Source organism: Scyliorhinus torazame, chromosome 4 (assembly GCF_047496885.1).
Source record: "Scyliorhinus torazame isolate Kashiwa2021f chromosome 4, sScyTor2.1, whole genome shotgun sequence".
Lineage (NCBI taxonomy): Eukaryota > Metazoa > Chordata > Chondrichthyes > Carcharhiniformes > Scyliorhinidae > Scyliorhinus > Scyliorhinus torazame.
Genome location: NC_092710.1, coordinates 344,240,457 through 344,265,981, shown reverse-complemented (window position 1 = coordinate 344,265,981; position 25,525 = coordinate 344,240,457). Strand labels below are relative to the sequence as shown.

Here is a 25,525-nt window from a genome sequence, read left to right as displayed (position 1 = left end):
AGATTATAATTAAAGATTATATGGGCAGCACGGTAGCGCAGTGGTTAGCACAGTTGCTTTACAGCTCCAGGATCCCAGGTTCAATTCCCGGCTTGTCTGTGCAGAGTCTGCACGTTCTCCCCATGTCTGCGTGGGCTTCGTCCGGGTGCTCCGGTTTCCTCCCACAGTCCAAAAACATGCAGGTTAGGTGGATTGGCCATGCTAAATTGCCCTTAATGTCCAAAAGGGTAGGTGGAGTTAATGGGTTACGGTGATAGGGTAGTGGCGTGGGCTTAAAGTGCAGACTCGATGGGCCGAATGGCCTCCTTCTGCACTGTAAATTCTATGATTCTAAGATTCTAAACTCCACCCCAAGAAAATTTTGCCAAAGAAGAAGTCCATTTGGCCCATTGTGTCTGCAAGATTAGAAAGAGCTATCCAGCCTAAATTACCTTTCAGCTCTTGATCTCCAACCCTGTAGGTTTCAAAACTTCAAGTGCATATGTAAGTACTTACCCTGTAAGCGTCGGAACAGAATCCCCCCCATTTTCTCTATAGCCATGAGAGGTGTGTTGCCTGCCTGGTGCCAGGGTTAAGAATATTTCATCATGACTGGAGACAAAACTGGATTGGGAGTTGTCATGGTTCACAAGAAAACCAAAGAAGCAGAACTTCATTTCTGGCTATACCTAAGAGAACTTGAGGAGTTAGGGTCCAAATTAAAATGAAGAACATCAGGTAACAATCTAGATTGCTACCTGAGCCACATGCCAATAGGCATAGGGTTAAACAGATTAGAGAATTGAACACATGGCTAAGAGAGTGGTGTGGGATGAAGGGGTTTCAATTCATGGGGCAATGGTATCAGTGCTTAGGGAGGAAGGAGTGAGCTATTTTGTTTGGATGGGCTCCAATTGAACCAGGTTGGGACCAGTGTCGTGGGCTGTGGAGAGGACTCTAAGCTAACAGGGGAGGGTCTTGATGGAGGAGAACTAGAAATCCAAAGAAAATGGTCAAGGTATCGGAACAGAATGTTGGTGTAGGTAAAAATAAGCACAGTGGGTCAGGAAGGAACAGAGAGTGAAACAAAAAAAATCAGCAAATAAGGTAATAACTGATAATAGAAATAAATAAATGAAATTTTAAAAGTATTTTGTCTGAATGCACAAAGAATCTGCAATAAAGATAGATGAACTATGGACACAAAAAGAGGTAAATGATTTTGATATAACCCCCATGGAGGTCACAGATAAGGACCATCCTGTTTCCCATGAATTCCACAGAATACAAACTCCCCTGGTAATGGGGCAGGGCTTGCCCTTAACAAGGAGAGACCTCACTTGTTTAAAAACACCATTCTGGGTGCAGGTCGGGGAAGGAGACCCTTAGGAGAGACGAGAGTGGAGACGTTGTATTGCTAATAAACCTTTATTTAGTATTTTCTACCTGTCGTTTATGCGTGTTACTTTAAATCTAATCACCATTGCAGAAACCTTGTTATGTGGTGAGCAAGGTTGGGAAATAAATTTTCCAGGGTCATTTGGAAATATAGACAAAATGGCAAAGGAGATGCCCTAATGCTAAAGGATGACAAAAGGACATTAGTGAGGATGGAAGTGGCCCCTGAAGATCATGAAGTAGAATCAATATGGGTGGAAATTAGGAATAGCATTAGTCAGACAATACTGGTGGGAGGAGTTTATCTGCCCCCTCGCAGTTGTTAAACCATTGGGCAGTGTATTCAGCCAATTTCTTAGATAAAAGGAGGGAACTGGCTAAGAGTAATTGGATCAATTAGGTCTAAAAGGTTTGGGAGTAAGTGAACAGTAGGAAACATTAAAAAAAACAATTTCAAATGTTCAACAAACACACCATGAGACCATAAGACATAGGAGCGGAAGTAAGGCCATTCGGCCCATCGAGTCCACTCCACCATTCAATCATGGCTGATTCCAACTCCATTTACCCGCTCTCTCTCCATAGCCCTTAATTCCTCGAGAAATCAACAATTTATCAACTTCTGTCTTAAAGACACTCAACGTCCCGGCCTCCACCGCCCTCTGTGGCAATGAATTCCACAGACCCACCACTCTCTGGCTGAAGAAATTTCTCCTCATCTCTGTTCTAAAGTGACTCCCTTTTATTCTAAGACTGTGCCCCCGGGTCCTAGTCTCCCCTGCTAATGGAAACAACTTCCCTACATCCACCCTATCTAAGCCATTCATTATCTTGTAAGTTTCTATTAGATCTCCCCTCAACCTCCTAAACTCCGATGAATATAATCCCAGGATCCTCAGACGTTCATCGTATGTTAGGCCTACCATTCCTGGGATCATCCGTGTGAATCTCCGCTGGACCCGCTCCAGTGCCAGTATGTCCTTCCTGAGGTGTGGGGCCCAAAATTGCTCACAGTATTCTAAATGGGGCCTAACTAATGCTTTATAAAGCTTCAGAAGTACATTCCTGCTTTTATATTCCAAGCCTCTTGTGATGAATGACAACACATTCCATTGGAGAACAAAAACTCAGCAAGAAGGCAGTTTGACAGACTGACGAGGAAAGGCAGTGGGGCAGTTGCGGAGGCAAGGGGGGCACGGTATGAATATGAAGAAAAGGCGAGCAGCATGCTGCCCTACCAACTACGGAGGTAGCCTCGTCCAGGGAAATTCTGAGGTTGAGGACAGGGAAGGGGGAGGTAGTGTCGTCACCGGGGAGGATAAGAGAGGCATTTAGGGAGTACTATGAGAAACTGTACAGGGCTGAGTCAGACGGAGAGGAGGGGACATGGGGCGGTTTATGGATGGGCTGGAGTTTCCAAGGCTGGAGGATTGGAGGAGGCAGGCACTTGAAGAGTTATTGGGGCTGAGGGAGGTGATGGATAGCCTTAGGGGAATGAAGTGGGTAAGGCCCCAAGGCCAGATGGCAGAGTTTTATAAGGAATTAATAATAATAATCATTATTGTCACAAGTAGGTTTACATTAATACTGCAATGACATTACTGTGAAAAGCCCCTAGTCACCACATTCCGGCACCTGTTCGGGTATACGGAGGGAGAATTCAGAATGTCCAAATTATCTAAGAGCACGTCTTTCGGGACTTGTTGGAGGAAACCAGAGCACCCGGAGGAAATCCACACAGACACGGGGAGAACGTGCAGACTCCACACAGACAGTGACCCAAGCTGGGAACCTGGGACCCTGGAGTTGTGAAGCGACAGTGCTAACCACTGTGCTACCGTGTTGCCCACCACTACTGTGTTGCCCACAGCATGGAGTTTGCGACGGGGTTGGCACCTCACTTGCTGGGGCGCTGCAGAAGAGGAATCTGCTGGAGATATTCACACAGGTGTCGATTACACTGATCCCGAAGAAGGTGAAAGACCTGTTGGAGTGTGTGTCATTCGCTGTTAAACACGGATGTGAAATTGCAGGCCCGGTTAGTGGTTGGGAGGATGGAGGGGTGTACCAGGGTGATCACTGAGGACCAAACGGGTTTTGTTAAGAGCACGCAGCTCTCCAGTAACATTAGGAGGCTGTTAAATGTGATTATGACCTTGTCAGCGGGATGGTCTCTATGGATGCGGGGAAGGCTTTTGATCGGGTGGAGTGGAGGTACCGAGATCTTGGGAAGGTTTGGGTTTGGCCCGAAGTTTGTGGTGTGGGTGCGTCTGCTATAAATATGGCCCCAGTGGCGAATGTACGGATTAAATGAGATGAGTTCACGGAATTTTGGGTTGCACAGGGCAACAAGGCAGGGGTGTCTGCTGCCGCCATTGGAGATAGAGCCCTTGGCGGTGGCCCTTAGGGGATCAGTGGAGTGGCAGGGGATCATGAGGGGGTGTAGGGAACACCGGGTGTCGCTGTATGCAGAGGACTTGTTACTGTTTGTGCCGGACCCGCTGGAGAGTATGGGGAGTGAAGAGAACTTTGTATGTGTTAATACATGAGTAGTTAATGTAAAGTAAGTACAGACAGATGATCACTAGATGGCAAAACTAAATGGAGCTATATAAGGAGTTTCCCGCTCTTCCTTCATTTAGTGTGTGTGGAGAATAGCTATAGTGAAGACGTTGGGCGCAATTCTCCACTCCCACGCCGGTTGGAAGAATCGCCTGGGCCGCCAAAATTTCCGGGGACACTTGTCCGACGCCCTCCCGCGATTCTCCCAAGCGGCGGGAACGGCCCGGTCGAGTTTCGCGGGCCGCGGGCCGGAGACACCGAAAATGGCACCCCCGCTATTCTGAGGCCCGTATGGGCCGAGCGGCCAGGTCAAAACGGCGGGTTCCACCCGGCGCCGTCCACACCTGGGGCGAAATTCTCCTACCCGCCCCGCCACATTTCTGCCCCGACCGGCCGGCGGGAGTCTCCGTAACACCGGCCGGTCAATGGGGTTTCCCATTGTGGGGCAGCCCCATGCCGTCGGGAAACCCCCGGGCGCCGGCAAAACGGAGACTCCCGCCGGCGGAGAATGACGCCCCAGGTTGCTGCAGTCGTGGGCGGTGCGTGAACGCTGGGGGGGGGGGGGGGGCGGCGGCCTGCGGGGGAGCGAGGGGGGATCCTGCACCGGGCTTTACCTGAAATATGGGGTGGCCCGCGATCGGTGCCCACCGATCGTCGGGCCATCCTCTCTGAAGGAGGACCTCCTTCCTTCCGCGGCCCCGCAAGATCCGTCCCCCATCTTCTTGCGGGGCGGACTTAGAGAGGACGGCAACAATGCATGCACAGATGACGCCCGTTATGCGGCGCCGGCCGCGTCATCTATGCGGTGCCGCTTTTACGTGGGCGACAAGGCCTGGCGCGTGTAGATGACGCGGTCCCGATCCTGGCCCATTGTCAAGGCCTGAATCGGTCGGGACCGGGGCCGTTTCGCGCCGTCGTGAACCTCGACGGCGTTCACGACGGCGCGGCCACTTCGTCGCGGGAGTGGGGAATCCCGCCCATGATCAGATCAGGGGCGTCATTCTCCGACCCCCCGCCGGGTCGGAGAATGGCCGTTGGCCGCCGTGAATCCCGCCCCCGCCGAAGTCTCCGGTACCGGAGATTGGGCGGGGGCGGGAATCGTGCCGCGCCGGTTGGCGGGACCCCCCGCTGGATTCTCCGGCCCGGATGGGCCGAAGTCCCGCCCAGAAATTGCCTGTCCCGCCGGCGTAAATCAAAACTGGTATTTACCGGCGGGACCAGGCGGAGTGGGCGGGCTCCGGGGTCCTGGGGTTGGCGCGGGGCGATCTGACCCCGGGGGGTGCCCCCACGGTGGCCTGGCCCGCGATCGGGGCCCACCGATCCGCGGACGGGCCTGTGCCGTGGGGCACTCTTTCCCTTCCGCCTCCGCTACGGCCTCCACCATGGCGGAGGCGGAAGAGACTCTCCCCACTGCGCATGCGCGGGAAACTGACAGCGCCGCTGACGCTCCCGCGCATGCGCCGGGAAACTGACAGCGGCTGCTGACGCTCCCGCGCATGCGCCACATTTCCGTGCCAGCTGGCGGGGCAACAAACGCCATTTCCGCCGGCTGGCGGGGCGGAAATCCCTCCGGCGTCGGCCTAGCCCCAGCATTCCGCACCCTTGGGCCGGCGCGATGCCCGTTTGATTGGCGCCGTCTTTGGCGCCAGTCGGCGGACATCCCGCTGTTGGGGGAGAATTTCGCCCCAGAGTAGTGTATTATCATAATTGGTGGTTTAATCTAATCTTACTTGTTTTGTTTAACTAGTCAAAAGTATTAAAGTGAAAGAACTCACAAGCGTATGATTATATTACTCAATAAATACTTTGACATCATCTGGAAGACTTCGACTGTTTGTCATCAGAATTCAATACAACTCGGCAAGACAAAAGAGTAATATTTATATTACAATTCAGTAATATAACAGGGAGGATTATAGACATACTGGGGCCTTTTCGGGTTATAAGTTAAATGGTGTGAAGAGTGAGGTGTTCCCAGTGAATGCAGCGGGTTGCAGAACCAACCTGGGGCGTTGCCATTTAGGATAGCCAGGGATAGGTTCAGATATTCGGGGATCCAGGTGACGGGGGAGTGGGCGATGATGCACTGCACCTGACATTGGCGGGACGATACAGGTGGTTAAGATGAATGTGCTGTCGAGATTCCTGTTTGTATTGCAGACCCTCCCATTCTTTACCACTGAGGTGTTCTTCCGGAAATTGGAGGCAGTGATTTTGGAGTTTGTATGGGCGGGGAAGGTGTTAAGGGTAAAGAGGGCCCTGATTCAGAGGCAGAAAAAGGTGATGTAGGAAACTGGGCAGCCAACTTGTGGATTGCAAGGTACCTCAAACAATGAGATAATTACCAGAGAGGAGGTGGTGGTTTGGTGGTATTGTCACTGGACAATTAACCAGAGACCCAGGGTAATGATCTGTGGACCCAGGTTCAAATCTCGCCACTGCAGATATGGCATTTGAATTCAATAAAAATCTGGAATTAAAAGTCTCTGACCATAAATCAATGACTATAAAACAAACCATTGTCAAGTGTTGTAAAAACTCATCTGGTTTAGGGAAGGAAATCTGTTGTCCTTACCTGGTCTGGCTTAAATGTGACTCCAGACCCACAGCAATGTGGTTGACTCTTATCTGACCCATCAAGGGCAATTAGGGATGGGCAATAAATGCCCACGTCCCATGAACAAATTTTTAAAAAGATAATCTTTACATTGCAGCTTGGACACCCTGATTAGATTTTAAACAAGTTATTTAACCTGGTCAGTCCATTTTAACATTGGACTGCTGGCAGGCCCAGAGGGATTCGGGTGAAGGCAGGAGAATGGGGATGAGAAAGATATCAACCATGGTGGAGCATACTCGATGGGTTGAATGGCCTCATTCTGCTCCTATGTCTTTTGGTCTAAAAGAAAGGCCATACAATGTTACAAAAGTAGTAACAAGCCTGAGAATTGGGATGATTTAGAAACCAAAGGGCTACTAAAGCAGATTTAAAAAATTGAGTAAACTAGCCAGAAATATAAAAACAGATTGTAAGAGCGTTTTCAGTTAATGATAAAGGAAAGAGGAGCTAATGTAAATGTTCCCTGCCGGAGAGTAAAAAAAGGGGGATTAAGATGAAGATGAAAGGTCACAGTCGAAGGTTGTTGATCTAAATGTTGAGTCCGAAGGGCTACAGTGACTCAACATTGTGTTTAACAACTTTATCCTATGACCCTTCTCCTCCACTTTAAACACCTTTTTTAGAAAGAAAAATGTCTTGTCAAATCGAAGCATGAATTCTCTCTCTCCCCTCAATATTATGAAATGTTCTCTTTTTGGTCTTTCAGGCTTGGTTAAACAGATGTACTCCTTGGGAGGCTGAAATCCTTCAAAACTTATATGACAAAGTCTTTGAAGATAGTTACCAATACATGAAGTTAAACCTTAATCCAATAATGGAGCTGCTGGAGTGTAACTACATCATGCAGGTTAGAAACATCTCAACTATAATACCTTTTTATTTAATCAGGTATTAAATGAATACTTTGCACCATCTTTACCAAGGAGGCAGATACCACCCAGGTCATGGTGATAGACAAGGAAGTTCAACCCACAAGATGACGCCAATGCGTGGCGACTCTCTGCGAGCTCTCCCTAACAGATCCACTTTTTACTTATCTTACAATTGTTTTTCTTTTATTTCCTTTTCTGGTCATGTACTTAATGATCTGTTGAGCTACGAGCAGAAAAATACTTTTCACTGTACCTTGGTACACGTGACAATAAACTAAATCCAAATTCAAACAAAATCCAACTCCCAAGAAGGGTTTATAATTGATAAGGAGGAAGGGTTGAATAGACTGTCCGTACTGGAAGTGACAAAATATCGGACGAGTTGAGATACATCCAAGGATATTGAAGGAAGTGAGAATGGAAATTGCAGGGGCACTGGCCATAATCGTCCAGTCGTCTCTCGGATAAGGAGATGTTCCTGAGGACTGGAGAATTGCAAATATTACGCCCATGTTGAAAAACATTGAGAAGGATAGCCCCAACAATGACAGGCCAGTCAGTTTAACATCAAGCTTCCAGAAATAACTATTCAGGATAGAATTAGTAGTTCCATGTTAAATTCAGCATGAATTTCTAAAGGGGAAATTATAGGCGGGATTCCCGTGTCTCCGACGCCGAAATCGCATTCGACGATCGGCCGGAGAATCCACATTGGCACCAAAATCGGGGGCGGCGCCACTTTTGCGATGCTCCGCTCCCTCCAGAACGGCGTACTTTAGGAGCACGTCACACTCTGTACGGACGGCCTCAGGATGTTGACGTATGGTCTGAGCAGTCAGGAACCCGGCGTAGTGGCCGCCACAGACGGCTGGGAGCCATGCTGCTGGCCTGAGGGGCTTCTGTGAGGGCTGGGGGGACTGGTAGGGGGTGGCCAGGAATTGTCTTGTAGGGCAGTATTTGGCAGGTCGGGTGCACTCACGGCCGGCGTCATGTTTAAAAAAAAATAATTTTTATTAAAGGTTTCATAAAATATCAATAACAAAATGAAAAAGGAACGCAACAGGGTTAAGTACAAAACACAGTCCAGAAAAACAACCCTCCATACCCCCCTCCCCACCTGTACATAAATAATAAATTAACATTAACACCCCGACTTAATACAACAAGTATATACACCCCCTCAGACCCTCCAGTGTAAATAACAAAAACAAAAAAAAATAAAGTGACCCCCCCACCCCCCGTGTTGCTGCTGCCATTGACCAGTGTCTACCGCTCTGCCAGGAAGTCTAAGAACGGTTGCCACCGCCTAAAGATCCCTTGTACCGACCCTCTCAAGGCGAATTTCACCCTCTCCAACTTAATAAACCCCCCCATATCGTTGATCCAGGATTCCATGCTTGGGGGCCTCGCATCCTTCCACCGAGGAAGAATCCTTCGCCGGGCTACCAGGGACGCAAAGGCCAGAGTACCGGCCTCTTTCACCTCCTGCACTCCCGGCTCCTCTGCCACCCCAAATAATGCGAGCCCCCAGCCCGGTTTGACCCTGGATCCTACCACCCTCGACACCGTCCTCGCTACGCCCTTCCAAAATTCTTCCAGTGCTGGGCATGCCCAGAACATATGGGTGTGATTTGCTGGGCTCCCTGAGCACCTAACACACCTGTCCTCACCCCAAAAAAACCGGCTCATCCTTGTCCCGGTCATGTGTGCCCTGTGCAGCACCTTAAACTGTATGAGGCTGAGCCTCGTGCACGATGAGGAAGAGTTCACCCTCCCCAGGGTATCTGCCCACGTCCCTTTCTCAATTTCCTCTCCCAACTCCTCCCACATACCTTTTACCTCCACCACCGAGGCCGCCTCCTCCTCCTGCATCACCTGGTAAGTTTCCGAGATCTTCCCCACCATCGTCGCATTGGCGGCCAAGTAGTACCCACAGAGGTTGGGCAGCGCCAGACCCCCACTATCTCAACTCCGCTCCAGGAACACCCTTCTCACCCTCGGAGTCCTTCGCGCCCACACAAACCCCATTATACTCCTGTTAACCCACCTGAAAAAAGACTTCGGGATAAACACGGGGAGGCACTGGAACAGGAACAAAAACCTTGGGAGCACTGTCATTTTGATTGACTGCACCCTACCCGCCAAGGACAGCGGCAACGCGTCCCACCTCTTGAACTCCTCCTCCATTTGCTCCACCAGCCTTGTGAAATTAAGCCTATGCAGGGCCCCCCAGCTCCTGGCCACCTGGATCCCCAAATACCTGAAGCTCTCCGCCTTTTTTAGTGGGAGCTCGCCAATCCCCCTCTCCTGGTCCCCTGGATGAACTACGAACAGCTCGCTCTTCCCCATGTTGAGCCTGTACCCCGAAAAGTCCCCGAATTCCCTCAGAATCCTCATGACCTCCGGCATTCCTCCACCCGGGTACGCCACATACAGCAGCAGGTCGTCCGCATAAAGTGACACTCTATGCTCCCCCCCACCACGCACCAACCCCCTCCAGTTCCTTGACTCCCTCAGTGCCATAGCCAGGGGTGTAATCGCCAGTGCCAAGAGCAGGGAGGACAGGGGACACCCCTGTCTCGTCCCTCGATGCAACCAAAAGTACTCAGACCTCCTCCTGTTTGTGGCCACACTCGCCATCGGGACCTCATACAGCAGCCTAACCCACCTGACAAACCCCTCCCCAAACCCAAACTTCTCACACACCTCCCACAGGTACCCCCACTCTACCCTATTGATGGCTTTCTCAGCATCCATCGCCACCACTATCTCCCCCTCCCTCGCCGCCATCATGATAACGTTCAAAAGTCTCCGCACATTCGCGTTCAACTGCCTCCCCTTCACAAACCCCGTCTGGTCTTCATTTTAAAAATATAAATATTTATTAAAGTTTTTTAACACAATTTTTCACCCTTACAAACAATAACCCCCCCCTCGTAACAAAATAGCAAGAAATCGCACAGAGCAAGATACATACATGGTAAAACGATATGTTACATAGCTTTGTACACTGGCTCTCTCCCGCACGTGCCAGTTTCCCAAATCCTTCATGTTTTCTCTTGCTCATCCACCCCCCCCAGGCAAGCCCCCCCTCCCCCCTCCCCTCCCCCTCACAGGACGTGTGTGTCCCCCGCCCCCCCCCCACTGGGTTGCTGCTGCTGCTGACCGACCTTCCTCTAACGCTCCGCGAGATAGTCTAGGAACGGTTGCCACCGCCTGTAGAACCCCTGCGCAGACCCTCTCAAGGCAAACTTTATCCTCTCCAGCTTTGTCAACCCAGCCATGTCGTTTATCCAGGCATCCACGCTGGGGGGCTTCACCTCCTTCCACATTAGCAAGATCCTTCGCCGGGTTACTAGAGACGCAAAGGCCAGAATGCCGGCCTCTTTCGCCTCCTGCACTCCCGGCTCGTCCACTACTCCAAATATTGCTAGCCCCCAGCTTGGCTTGACCCGGACTTTCACCACCTGAGATATTGCTCCCGCCACTCCTCTCCAGAACCCCTCCAGTGCCGGGCATGACCAAAACATGTGGACATGGTTCGCTGGACTCCCTGAGCACCTTCCACATCTGTCCTCTACCCCAAAGAACCTACTCAACCTCGCCCCCATCAAGTGCACTCTGTGAACCACCTTAAATTGTATCAGGCTGAGCCTGGCACACGAGGAGGAGGAATTAACCCTACCTAGGGCATCAGCCCATAACCCCCTCCTCAATCGCCTCCCCCAGATCCTCCTCCCATTTACCCTTCAGCTCCTCTACCAGCGCTTCCCCCTCTTCTTTCATCTCCTGGTATATTGTCGACACCTTGCCCTCCCCGACCCATACACCCGAGTGTGGTGGTATGTATTAAGGATAATAAGGTACACCATGAATGCCGAGGAGCCATTGGAGGACAGATGCTGGATCCCGATTGGATCCGCCGCCTACTGGGCTCCACCCAGATAGGCGGGGTATAAGAACCTGGGTTAATTCCCGCAGCTGCATTCTGTGACTGAGCTGCTGGGGAACGAGTCTGAACAAGTCTGCTCAATAAAGCCTCGATTGAAGTTCTTTACGTCTCGCCTCGTGTGTGATCGATGGTGCTACAATTTATTGAGCAGACTTAAAAAGGAATATGGAGCTCCGGATCGCCCCGGAGTGCCTGCGAATCGGCCCCCAAACAGCTAACGCAACATCGGCGTTTAAGCACTGGCTGGCGTGCTTTGAGGGATACCTCCGAACGGCCCCCGGCAGACCAACAGAAGACCAGAAGATGCAGGTCCTGCATTCCAGGGTGAGTCCCGAAATCTACTCACTCATCGAGGACGCGGAAGAATTCCCAGCGGCACTCAACTTGCTGAAGGAGATCTACATTAAGTCCGTCAACCAGGTCTACGCACGCTACCAGCTCGCGACGAGATGACAAATCCCCGGGGAATCGCTAGACGATTTCTTCAATGCTCTAACGATCCTGGGACGAAACTGTAACTGCCAAGTGGTTATGGCGAACAAACATATGGACCTCCTGATCAGAGACCCTTCCGTAGCAGGTTTGGCATCGTCGCAAATTCGCCAGAGACTTTTAAAGAAAGACTCTCTCGGACTCAGAGGTACGGGCCCTTGCAGCCTCCCTCGACGTGGCCTCCCAAAACGCCCGCGCCTATGCCCCCAACCGCGCTGCAGCCCCTTGGGCTCCGTGGACCCCCGCCGCGACCGACCCCCCGGCAACCCACCACCCCTCCGCAAGCGTGCGCAGCTAGAATCCCAGACCACCCAGGGGGGCCCCGCTGCTATTTTTGCGGGCAGCCAAAACACCCTCGCCAGCGCTGCCCGGCCCGCTCGGCCACCTGCAAAAGCTGCGGTAAAAAGGGGCAGTACTCAGCGGTGTGCCAGTCCCGTGGGATCGCCACTATCTCCGGGGAACAAATGGGACCACGGGCTCAACCCCCCCCAGCGACCAACGGGCGCCGCCATTTTGGACCCCAGACACCACGAGGGTGGGACGGGCGCCGCCATCTTCCTACCCACGGGCCGCGTGCGATCCATGGGAGCGGCCATTTTGTCCACCCCCGGCCGGGTGCGACTCATGGGAGCGGCCAGTTTGTCCACCCCCGACCGCGTGCGATCCATGGACGCCACCATCTTGGCTGACAGTCAAGGACCCCAGCGTGGATGGCTCCACACTGCCTGAAGACAACGATCTGATACACCAACCACGTTTGGCATTGGTGACCCTCGACCAGTCGCAGACGACAACGACAAAGGTGCTGGTGAACGGGCACAAGACGCCGTGTCTGATCGACTCGGGGAGCACGGAGAGTTTTATTCACCCGGACACGGTAAGACGCTATTCCCAAGCACCAAAAAAAATTTCCGGGCGGCGGGGTCCCACTCCGTTGAAATCAAAGGGTTCTGCATCGCAAACCTAACGGTGCAGGGGAGAGAGTTCAAAAATTACCGGCTGTATGTCCTTCCCCACCTCTGCGCTCCCACCCTCCTGGGGTTGGACTTCCAATGCAACCTCCAGAGCTTAACATTCAAATTTGGCGGCCCTATACCCCCACTGACTATCTGCGGCCTCGCGACACTCAAGGTCGAACCGCCCTCCCTGTTTGCGAACCTCACCCCGGATTGCAAACCCGTCGCCACTAGGAGCAGACGGTACAGCACCCAAGACCGGACGTTTATCAGGTCCAAAGTCCAGCGGCTGCTGAAGGAAGGCATAAACCAGGCCAGCAATTGTCCCTGGAGAGCCCAGGTGGTAGTAGTGAAGACAGGGGAGAAGCAAAGGATGGTCGTAGACTACAGTCAGACCATCAACAGGTACACGCAGCTAGATGCGTACCCTCTTCCCCGCATATCCGACATGGTCAATCGGATTGCACAGTACAAGGTCTTCTCCACCGTGGACCTTAAGTCCACCTACCACCAGCTCCCCATTCGCCCCGGTGACCGCAAGTACACTGCCTTCGAAGCAGACGGGCCGTTATACCACTTCTTAAGGGTTCCATTCGGCGTCACGAACGGAGTCTCGGTCTTCCAACGGGAGATGGACCGAATGGTCGACCAGCACGGTTTACGGGCCACGTTCCCGTACCTCGACAACGTCACCATCTGCGGCCACGGCAACAGGGCCACGACGCCAACCTCCAAAAATTCCTCCAGACCGCTAACGCCCTCAACCTCACCTACAACGAGGAAAAATGCGTGTTTAGCACCGACCGTCTAGACATCCTTGGCTACGTAGTGCGGAATGGAGTGATAGGCCCCGACCCCGAACGCATGCGCCCCCTCATGGAGTTCCATCTCCCCCACTGTACCAAAGCCCTGAAACGCTGCCTGGGCTTCTTTTCTTATTACAGCCAGTGGGTCCCCCAGTACGCAGACAAGGCCCGCCCACTAATCCAGTCCACTACTTTTCCCCCGCCAGGCCTTCAGCCGCATCAAAGCGGATATCGCAAAGGCCACGATGCACGCCATCGACGAGTCCCTCCCCTTCCATGTCGAGAGCGACGCGTCCGACGTAGCTCTGGCGGCCACGCTCAACCAAGCGGGCAGACCCGTGGCCTTTTTCTCCCGGACCCTACATGCTTCAGAAATTCGCCACTCCTCAGTAGAAAAGGAGGCCCAAGCCATAGTGGAAGCTGTGCGACATTGGAGGCATTACCTGGCCGGTAGGAGATTCACTCTCCTCACTGACCAATGGTCGGTAGCCTTCATGTTCGATAGTGCACAGCGGGGCAAGATAAAAAACGACAAGATCCTGCGGTGGAGGATCGAACTCTCCACCTACAATTATGAGATCTTGTACCGTCCCGGAAAGCTGAACGAGCCGTCCGATGCCCTATCTCGCGGCACTTGTGCCAACGCACAAGTGGACCGTCTCCAAGCCCTCCACGAGGACCTCTGCCACCCGGGGGTCACTCGTTTCTACCACTTCATAAAGGCCCGCAACCTCCCTTACTCCGTCGAGGACGTCCGAACAGTCACCAGGAACTGCCAAATCTGCGCAGAATGCAAACCGCATTTGTTCAGGCCAGATAGAGCGCACCTGATAAAGGCTTCCCGTCCCTTTGAACGCCTCAGTTTGGACTTCAAAGGCCCCCTCCCCTCCACCGATCGCAACACGTACTTTCTTAACGTCGTTGATGAATACTCCCGCTTCCCCTTCGCCATCCCCTGCCCCTACATGACCGCGGCCACGGTCATTAAAGCCCTCGGCACCATCTTTACCCTGTTTGGTTTCCCCGCCTACATCCATAGCGACAGGGGGTCCTCCTTCATGAGTGACAAGCTGCGTCAATTCCTGCTCAGTAAGGGCATAGCCTCGAGCAGGACGACCAGCTACAACCCCCGGGGGAATGGGCAGGTAGAGAGGGAGAACGGAACGGTCTGGAAGAGCGTCCTACTGGCCCTACGGTCTAGGAGTCTCCCAACTTCCCGCTGGCAGGAAGTACTCCCGGATGCCCTTCATTCTATCCGGTCCCTGCTGTGTACCACCACTAACCAAACGCCTCACGAGCGCCTCCTTGTCTTCTCTAGGAGGTCCGCTTCTGGAACGTCACTTCCGACCTGGCTGGCAGCCCCGGGACCCATCCTGCTCCGGAAACATGTGCGGGCACACAAATCAGACCCACTGGTGGAGAAGGTACACCTACTCCACGCAAACCCGCAGTATGCCTACGTGGCGTACCCAGACGGCCGACAGGACACGGTCTCTCTGCGGGACCTGGCGCCCGCCGGACCTCCCCACCCCCCGCCAAACACAAATCACCTCCCCCTCACTCCCGCCGGTGCACCCCACAGCCACCCCCTTCCGGGATATTAGTTCTCCTCCCAGGCCCATCCAGGGGTAAGGAAACAGAGGGGGACAGCGCAATGCTCCCAGAGTCGACCCGAGCCAGCACCACCACCACCACCTGGGCTGAGACGATCGGAAAGGGCGACCAGAGCACCATCTCGACTCATCGAATCGACTTAAGATGTATATAATTCAGTGGCCCAGTAAAGCGGCATTGTTGTAAATAGTTAACGCTGCAAATCGGGTAAAATGTGAATAATTCGGTGGCCCAGTAAAAGCGGCATGATTGTATATAGTTCAATGGTTAAGGCACCGACCCTGTAAACCCCTACCACCATACCACCCACTACCCCGCCGGGTTCTTTTTTAACAAGGGGAGAATGTGGTGGTATGTATTAAGGGTAATAAGGTACACCATGAATGCCGAGGAGCCATTGGAGGACAGATGCTGGATCCCGATTGGATCCACTGGGCTCTGGGCTCCACCCAGATAGGCGGGGTATAAGAACCTGGGTTAATCCCCGCAGCTGCATTCTGTGACTGAGCTGCTGGGGAACGAGTCTGAACAAGTCTGCTCAATAAAGCCTCGATTGAAGTTCTTTACGTCTCGCCTCGTGTGTGATCGATGGTGCTACACCGAGATCACCCTGTCTTGAATTTCTTGTGCCGGGAGCAACGGGAATTCCCTCACCTGACGCCTCACAATCGCCCTCACCTGCATTTTTCTAAAAGCATTTCCCGGGGGTATCTCAAACTTCTCCTCGAGTGCCCCTAGGCTCGTAAACGTCCCGTCAATGAACAGAATCCCCCATTCTTCTAATCCCCGCCCGATGGGACAAACCGGTGGTTACCCACACCGAGGCTCCCATTGCACCCCTGTGCCATCTCCACTGGCCCCAGATCCTTAGCGTTGCCGCCACCACCGGGCTCGTGGTATACTTTGACGGCGAGAGCGGCAGCGCTGTCGTCACCAATGCCCCCAGGCTCGTTCCTTTACAGGACGCCATCTCCACCCTCTTCCATGCTGCCCCCTCTCCCTCCATCACCCACTTGCGGATCATTGCCACATTTGCTGCACAGTAGTAGCTCCCGAGGTTTGGCAGCGCCAACCATCCTCGGTCCCTACTGCGTTCCAGAAGCCCTCTCCTTACCCTCGGGGTCCTATTCGCCCACACAAACCCCATAATACTCCTACCTACTCTCTTAAAAAAGGTCTTGGTGATCTCGATGGGAAGGCACTGAAACACAAAAAGAAACCTCGGAAGGACCACCATTTTGACCGACTGCACTCTACCCGCTAGCGAGAAAGGTAGCATGTCCCATCTTTTGAAGTCCTCCTCCATCTGCTCCGCCAACCTCGTCAGATTCAGTTTATGTAGGGCCCCCCCAACTCCTGGCTATCTGCATCCCCTGGTACCGAAAGCTCCCCTCCGCCCTCCTCAGCGGTAGATCCCCTATCCCCCTTTCTTGGTCCCCTGCCTGGACTAAAAAAAGCTCACTCTTCCCTACATTGAGCTTATAGCCCGAAAAATCCCCAAACTCCCTTAGAGTCTGCATGACCTCCATCGTCCCCTCCACTGGATCCGCCACATACAGCAACAGGTCATCCGCATAAAGCGACACCCGATGCTCTTCTCCCCCTCGGACCACCCTCCTCCATTTCCTAGACTCCCTCAATGACATGGCCAAGGGTTCGATCACCAATGCAAACAACAGGGGGGACCCCTGCCTCGTCCCTCTGTACAGCCGAAAGTACTCCGACCTCCGCTGGTTTGTCACTACACTCGCCACCGGGGCGCTGTAAAGGAGCTTAACCCAACTGATAAACCCTCCCCCGAACCCAAACCTGCGCAGCACTTCCCAGAGGTACTCCCACTGTAGTCGGTCAAAGGCCTTCTCCGCGTCCATAGCTGCCACTATCTCCGCCTCTCCCTCCTCCGATGGCATCATTATCACGTTTAAGAGCCGCTGCACATTGGTGTTTAGTTGCCTGCCCTTTACAAATCCCGTCTGGTCCTCGTGGATCACCCCCGGGACACAGTCCTCAATCCTCGTAGCCAGCACTTTTGCCAGCAACTTTGCATCCACATTGGGAGCACCGTCATTTTGATTGACTGCACCCTACCCGCCAGGGACAGCGGCAACCTCTTGAACTCCTCCTCCATTTGCTCCACCAGCCTTGTAAAGTTAAGCCTATGCAGGGCCCCCCAGCTCCTGGCCACCTGGACCCCCATATATCTGAAACTCCTCTCCGCCCTTTTTAGTGGGAGCTCGCCAATCCCCCTCTCCTGGTCCCCTAGCTGAACTACGAACAGCTCGCTCTTCCCCATATTGAGCTTGTACCCCGAAAAGTCCCCGAATTCCCTAAGCATCCTCATTACCTCTGGCATTCCTCCCACCGGGTCCGCCACACACAGCAGCAGGTCGTCCGCATAAAGCGACACCCTATGCTCCTCCCCACCCCGCACCAACCCCCTCCAGTTCCTCGACTCTCTCAGTGCCGTAGCCAGGGGTTCAATCGCCAGTGCGAAGAGCAGGGGGACAGGGGACACCCCTGTCTCGTCCCTCGGTGCAACCGAAAGTACTCGGACCTCCTCCTATTTGTGGCCACACTCGCCATCGGGACCTCGTACAACAGCCTAACCCACCTGACAAACCCCTCCTCAAACCCGAACCTATTCAGCACCTCCAACAGGTACCCCCACTCTACCCTATCGAAGGCTTTCTCAGCGTCCATCGCCACCACTATCTCCGCCTCCCCCTCCCTCGCTGGCATCATGATAACGTTCAAAGGCCTCCGCACATTCGCGTTCAACTGTCTTCCCTTCACAAACCCCGTCTGGTCTTCATGGATGATCTGCGGCACACAATCCTCAATCCTCGTGGCTAAGACCTTCGCCAGCACCTTGGCATCTACATTTAGCAAGGAAATCGGTCTGTAAGACCCACATTGCAGGGGACCCTTGTCCCGCTTCAGGATCAAGGAGATCAGTGCCCGGGACATCGTCGGGGGTAAAGCACCCCCCTCCCTTGCCTCATTAAAGGTTCTAACTAACAGCGGGTCCAACAGGTCCATATATTTTTTATAGAACTCGACCGGGAAACCGTCCGGCCCCGGAGTCTTCCCCGCCTGCATGCTTCCTATCCCTTTGATCAGCTCCTCCAGCCCAATCGGGGCCCCCAGTCCCGCCACCAGTCCCTCTTCCACCTTTGGAAACCTCAATTGGTCCAGGAAACGGCCCATCCCTCCCTCCTCCCGTGGGGGCTCGGATCGGTACAATTCCTCGTAGAAGTCCCTTAAGACCCCATTGATGCCAACCCCACTCCGCACCACGCTCCCTCCCCTGTCCTTAACTCCCCCGATCTCCCTAGCTGCGTCCCGCTTCCGAAGCTGATGCGCCAGCATCCGGCTTGCCTTTTCCCCATACTCGTAGACCACCCCCTGGGCCTTCCTCCACTGCACCTCCGCCTTCCTGGTGGTCACCAGGTCGAATTCGGCCTGGAGGCTGCGCCTCTTCCTCAACAATCCTTCCTCAGGTTCTTCCGCATACCTCCTGTCTACCCTCACCATCTCCCCCACCAGCCTCTCCCTCTCCCCCCCGCTCCCTCCGCTCCTTGTGGGCCCTGATGGAGATCAGCTCTCCCCTCACCACCGCCTTCAGTGCCTCCCATACCATCCCCACTTGGACCTCCCCCTTGTCGTTGGTCTCCAAGTACCTCTCTATACTTCCTCGGACCCGTTCGCTCACCTCCTCGTCCGCCAACAGCCCCACCTCCAAGCGCCACAGCGGGCGCTGGTCCCTCTTCTCCCCCACCTCCAAGTCCACCCAATGCGGGGCGTTGTCCGAAATGGCTATTGCCGAATACTCGGTATCCTCTACTGTCGCTATCAGCGCCCTACTCAAAATGAAAAAGTCGATTCGAGAATAAGCCTTATGGACATGTGAGAAGAATGAAAATTCCCTAGCCCCCGGCCTTGCAAATCTCCAAGGGTCCACCCCTCCCATCTGGTCCATAAACCCCCTCAGCACTCTAGCCGCCACCGGCTTTCTACCCGTCCTAGACCTGGAGCGATCCAGTGCCGGATCCAGCACCATGTTGAAGTCTCCCCCCATTATCAGGCCCCCCACTTCCAAGTCTGGGATCCGACCCAACATACGCCGCATAAAACCCGCATCGTCCCAGTTCGGGGCATACACATTGACCAGTACCACCCTCTCCCCCTGCAACTTACCACTTACCATTATGTACCTACCGCCATTATCTGCCACAATGCTCGACGCCTGAAACCACACCTTCTTTCCCACTTCTCAATTTTTGGCATCCAGCCCTGAGTGAAACACCTGACCTACCCACCCAAGAAGCCCAAGCCAGCGTGGAAGCCGTACGGCACTGGAGGCACTACCTCGCTGGTAGGAGGTTTACCCTCGTCACCGACCAACGATTGGTGTTTGACAATTTTCCTTCATGTTTGACAATACGCAGCAGGGCAAGATCAAGAATGATAAGATCTTGAGGTAGAATCGAACTCCCCACCTATATCTACGATATAGTACATCGTCCTGGGAAGCTCAACGAGCCCCCAGATGCCCTGTCCCGCGGCACATGCGCCAGTGCGCAAGATGACCGACTACGGGCTATCCACGATGACCTCTGCCACCCGGGGGTCACCAGGCTCGCCCATTACATCAAGGCCCGCAACCTGCCCTACTCCACCGAAGAGGTCAGAGCTATAACCAGAGACTGCCAAATCTGTGCGGAGTGTAAACCGCACTTCTATCGACCGGATAAGGCCCACCTGGTAAAGGCATCCCGACCCTTTGAACGCCTCAGTATCGATGTCAAAGGGCCCCTCTCCTCCAATAACCGCAACACGTACTTCCTTAACATCATAGATGAGTTCCCCCACTTCCCGTTTGCCATCCCCTGCCCTGATATGACCACTCCCACTGTCATGAAAGCCCTGCATAGCGTCTTCACCCTGTTTGGTTTCCCCAGTTATGTCCACAGCGACAGGGGCTCGTTGTTCATGAGTGACAAACTGCGTCAGTACCTGCTCAGTAAGGGCATCGCCTCGAGCAGGACTACCAGTTATAACCCCAGGGGAAACGGGCAGGTGGAGAGGGAGAACGCGACGGTCTAGAAGGCCGTCCTACTGACCCTGCGGTCCAGAAATCTCCCAGTTTCTCACTGGCAGGAGGTCCTCCCCGATGCGCTCCACTCTATTAGATCCCTCCTTTGCACGGCCACAAACCAGACCCATCATGACCGTTTGTTTGTTTTCCCTCGGGGAGCTACCTCAGGGGTCTCGCTTCCACCCTGGCTGATGACACCGCGTCCAGACCTCCTCTGAAAACATGTTCGGAGCCATAAGACCGACCCCCTGGTAGAGAGGGACCAGCTCCTGCACTCCAACCCACACTATACGGACGTCGAACACCCCGATGGCCGGCGAGATACCATCTCCCTCCGGGACCTGGCGCCCGCAGGCTCTAACACCACTTCCACTACTGCAACCCCACACTATGTCCCGTCCAACCTACCATGTTCAGCACCCCCACCCCTATATGGTTCCCGCGTTCCCTCCCACCCGCCGCACCGGTCCACAGGAATGAAGAGCCGCTCCCGGAGTCCACGCCTGTGCTTGCTCCGAACCCACTTCCACAGCCACCCGAAGCGGCTGCAACACCAGTGCTTCGGCGGTCGCAACGTATGATCCGGGCATCGGACCGACTGAATCTATGAACCCGTCACCCCCGCCGGACTTCATTTTTTATCAGGAGGTGAATGTGGTGAATGCATAATTACTGATAATTGACCAGTGCACTGTGTTATGTTATTAACCCTGTGGGCTCTACCTATGGGCCATTGTGTGACTTCGCCAACAAGGGATATGTTGGGGCATGTACGGGCTCCGCCCATGGCTCTATCCCTTTTACGAAGTATAAGAGCTGCTGACCTGCGGGGCCGCCTTCAGTGTTGCACTGGTCACAGGCAGGCTTTTGTAAGGGCCCCGAAGAATCCAGCACGAGTTTTAAGGATACAAAATAATAACGTTTATTTACTATAACAATATATACATAACAGTAGCAGTAACTTCCCTTGCTACCTTCTCCTTCCTCCTGGTTCCTGGACTGGCCAGCTTATTTATAGTAGGAGTTTCTCCGCCCCCCTCATTGGGGAAGTTCATACTCCCATAGGATTGTGGGATAGTCATTAGTCCCCAGCCAATCGTCAGTAGGCAGGTTATAACATCCCTCCCCCCCCCAAAGTCCAAGGAATCCACCGTCGGCCCTGGCGAAGGAAGGCGTCGAACTCGTTTGGCCGCAGGCCGGACGCCATTTGAACGCGGCGCTGGATCTGGCGGCGTATACTGAGACGGAGACCGGCGCTTCCGTGATGAGCGGCGCGGTTGTACATCCACGGCCTGTGGACCCGAGGATTCCCCCTCTGATTCATCCTGTGTCTCCATCTCGGAGTCAGAGTCTGCTGCCTCCGTCATGTCAGCGTCTCTATCCCCATTCGGTCCCGTCACGACCTGCGCAGGCTTCGAGTGAGGCACCAGTGGAAGATTTGGAGGACTACCTTCCCTTGTTTCTAGTCTTTGCCGCTGTTGAACTGAGCTCCGGGGGCGGGGTATCTTTTGCGGGGATGATCTTCTGGACCGGATGAGGTCTACATGTTTTCGCTGGAGACGACCCTGGGCTTGCACTTGGTACGATATAGGGCCTGTTTGGCGAAAGATTACACCAGGAACCCATTGGGCACCACCAGCAAAATTCCGCACGAATACTGGGTCACCGGGCGCAAACTGCCGAATCGGACGATGCCGAGACAATCCCGGTCCCTGCCGTTCTTGTGTGCGGCGTACTTTTGCGCCAATGTCCGGGAAGACCATACTAAGGCGGGTGCGAAGTCTCCGGCCCATTAGGAGTTCTGCGGGAGCTACCCCAGTCACTGTATGGGGGGTGGTCCTGTACGTAAACAAAAACCGAGCCAGTCTCGTGTCCATTGATCCGGAAGACTGCTTCTTGAGGCCTCTTTTGAATGTTTGCACTGCACGCTCTGCCAACCCATTTGAAGCCGGGTGGTAAGGGGCAGTGCGGATATGGCGGATGCCGTTCATCTTTGTAAACCTAGCAAACTCCTCACTCGTGAATGGAGTGCCATTATCCGTGACCAGCACCTCGGGGAGGCCATGCGTACTAAATGAGAAACGCATTTTTTCAATTGTTGCGCAGGACGTTGTCCGCTGCATCTTATGCACCTCCAGCCATTTGGACTGGGCGTCAATTAGCAGAAGGAACATGGATCCCTGAAAAGGGCCTGCGAAATCTGCATGTAAGCGTGCCCAAGGCCGCCCTGGCCATTCCCAGTGATGTAGGGGCGCGGCCGGCGGAAGCTTCTGATGCTCCTGGCAAATGGAGCAGTTTTGTGCCACCTTCTCAATGTCGGTGTCGAGGCCTGGCCACCAGACATAACTCCGGGCCAACATTTTCATCTTGGTCACGCCCGGATGCCCATTGTGCAAGTCTGATAATATCAGCTCCTGGCCTTTTTCCGGGACAATCACACGCGTCCCACACAAGAGGATGCCGTCTTCCACGCTGAACTCTGACAGCTTGGAGGAAAATGCCCGCAACTCGCCTGGGAGCTGTCTATGCTGCCCACCATACAGGACTATGTGCCGAACCTTTGACAAGACTGGCTCCGTCTGGGTCCACTCACGGATCTGTCATGCCGTGACAGGCAAGGTGTCCATAAAATTTAGGGTTGCGACCACCTCACCGGTCGTGGGGGTCGACATGGGGCCGGTCGATAAAGGCAATCGGCTCAGTGCGTCGGCATTTGCTATCTACGTACCTGGTTTGTGCTCCAGAGAATACTCATATGCAGCAAGCAACAAAGCCCAGCGCTGGATCCGTGCAGAAGCAATGGGCGGTATTGGCTTATCCTCTCTGAAGAGTCCCAGCAGGGGCTTATGATCAGTCACGATAGTGAAATGGCGGCCGTACACATACTGGTGGAAGCGTTTCACCACGAAAACCACTGCCAGGCCCTCCTTCTCGATCTGCGCGTACTTTTTCTCCGCTGCAGTCAATGTGCGGGAGGCGAAAGCTATCGGTCGCTCGGCCCCGTTCTCCATCTTGTGGGACAGGACAGCCCCAATACCATACGGGGATGCATCACATGTGACGAGCAAAGGCTTTCCCGGATCATAGTGGGTTAGTAAACCAGACGACGACAATTGTTGCTTTACCCGCCGGAAAGCGGTTTCTTGCGGCTGACCCCAAACCCAGGTGTGATTTTTCTTTAGCAGCAGGTGCAAGGGGGCCAGCGTAGTTGCCAGATTGGGGAGGAACTTCCCGTAATAGTTTACGAGACCGAGAAAAGAACGAAGATGCGAAGTGTCAGTCGGGGTGGGGGCATGTTGAATTGCACGCACCTTCTCTGCGACGGGGTGCAGACCCTCGCGGTCCACCCGATAACCTAGGTAGACTACTTCTTTTGCCTGAAATACGCACTTTGTGTAACGTAAACGGACTCCAGCCTCCGAAAGGCGTCTATGGACAGCCTCCAGATTTTCCAAATGCTCTTGCTCCGACGTCCCTGTAATCAACACGTCATCGAGGTAGACAGCCACACGTGGTAAACCTCTCAAAATGCCCTCCATAACACGTTGAAAGGTTGCGCAGGCAGAGGATACTCCAAAGGGCAACCGTGTATATTCATACAGGTCCCGGTGTGTGTTAATTGTTACACATGGTCGGGAGGCAGGGTCCAGCTCCAACTGCAGGTAGGCGTGACTCATATCTAATTTTGTGAATGAGAGTCCGCCTGCAAGTTTCGCGTAGAGATCCTCTATGCAAGGCATTGGGTATCGGTCGAGTCGGGAAACTGTATTCACTGTAAGTTTATAGTCGCCACACAAGCGAACTGTGGCATCTGGCTTCATTACAGGTACAATTGGTGCTGCCCAGTCAGCAAAACGGACGGGCCTGATAATACCCAAATTCTCCAAACGAGTGAGCTCCCCTTCTACCTTCTCGAGCAAAGCGTAAGGCACTGGGCGCGCCCGGAAATAGCGCGGCGTGGCTCCTGGTTCAACTTGGATACGGGCTACGGCCCCTTTTATTTTCCCCAAACCAGACTGGAATACCTCTGGGTATCGTCCTAGCACCTCAGTCAACCCTCCAGAAACTGTTTGGAGGATGTGCTGCCATTGCAACCGCAAATGGCGCAACCAGTCCCGACCCAACAGGCTGGGCCCATGGCCATGCACTACGATAAGTGGGAAACGCCCCTCCTGGCATCCATAGACAACAGGGGTCATTGTAGTTCCTGCAATGTCCAGTGGTTCCCCCGTGTAGGTGGCCAACCTGGCCTGTGAGTCAGTTAATGTAAGGGTCTGTATACCCTGCTTGATGCGGTCGAATGTCCTCTGGGCGATCACGGAGACCGCTGTGCCAGTATCCAACTCCATCTCCAGCGGGTGGCCATTGACCCGTACTGTCACCTTAATGGGGGCCACTCGGGGAGCTGCCGCACAATGCAGCTGCAGGCAGTCGTCCTCCGTCTCCACGTCCTCAGGAGTGGTCGCCGCAGGTTCATCCACACGGCCTCTGGGCTGGTCCCAGTTACGGTCCCTGGGCTGGTCCCAGTTTCGGTCGGCACGACAGCGCCTCTGGCGTCCCCAGGACCGCCGTCCGCGACGGGGTCGGCGCCTACAAGTCTGACACGGACATGGCTCCTCATCCATTGGCTCTGGAGAAGGCTCCCTTCGGGGAGGAATGTCCGATGGCCACTGGCGTCGGTCTGGTCGCTGCCTCGCCCAAGGTACCGCAGGAGTGCGGGGGGACGTTTTTGGGCGGAAAGGGTTTCGCCCCAATGCATGCACTTCCATTCCCTGTAGCTCCTGTACTCCTCGCTCTGCGTTCTCTCGGGACAAGACTATTTGTATTGCCTGTTGAAAAGTCAATGTTGGCTCCGCTAACAACTTTCTCTGGGTGGCCGCATTGTTAATACCGCAAACCAAACGGTCGCGTAACATTTCTGACAAGGTCTCACCATAGTCACAGTATTCCGCAATCCCGCGTAGCCTGGATAAAAAATCGGCAAGGGATTCTCCAGGGGTCCTCTCAGCGGTATTAAACCGGTAACGCTGGACTATCGTGGACGGGGTTGGGTTAAAGTGTTGCCCCACTATATTCACAAGTTCGTCAAACGTTTTGGTGTCCGGCGCAGCTGGGTACGTAAGGCTCCTAATCACCCCAAACGTATGCGGCCCGCAGGCGGTGAGCAATATGACCA

General features: G+C 53.9%; 1 protein-coding gene across 1 annotated transcript in view; it reads left to right on the top strand.

Annotated features, from left to right (window-relative positions):
• The window catches only part of LOC140411190 (dynein axonemal heavy chain 8-like), a 2,783,184-nt gene that overhangs the window by 1,189,834 nt on the left and 1,567,825 nt on the right, over positions 1 to 25,525 (top strand). Inside the window, exon 52 of the mRNA XM_072500280.1 lies at positions 7,266 to 7,406. Coding sequence (XP_072356381.1) covers positions 7,266 to 7,406 — 141 coding nt within the window. The remainder of the gene's footprint in view (positions 1 to 7,265; positions 7,407 to 25,525) is intronic.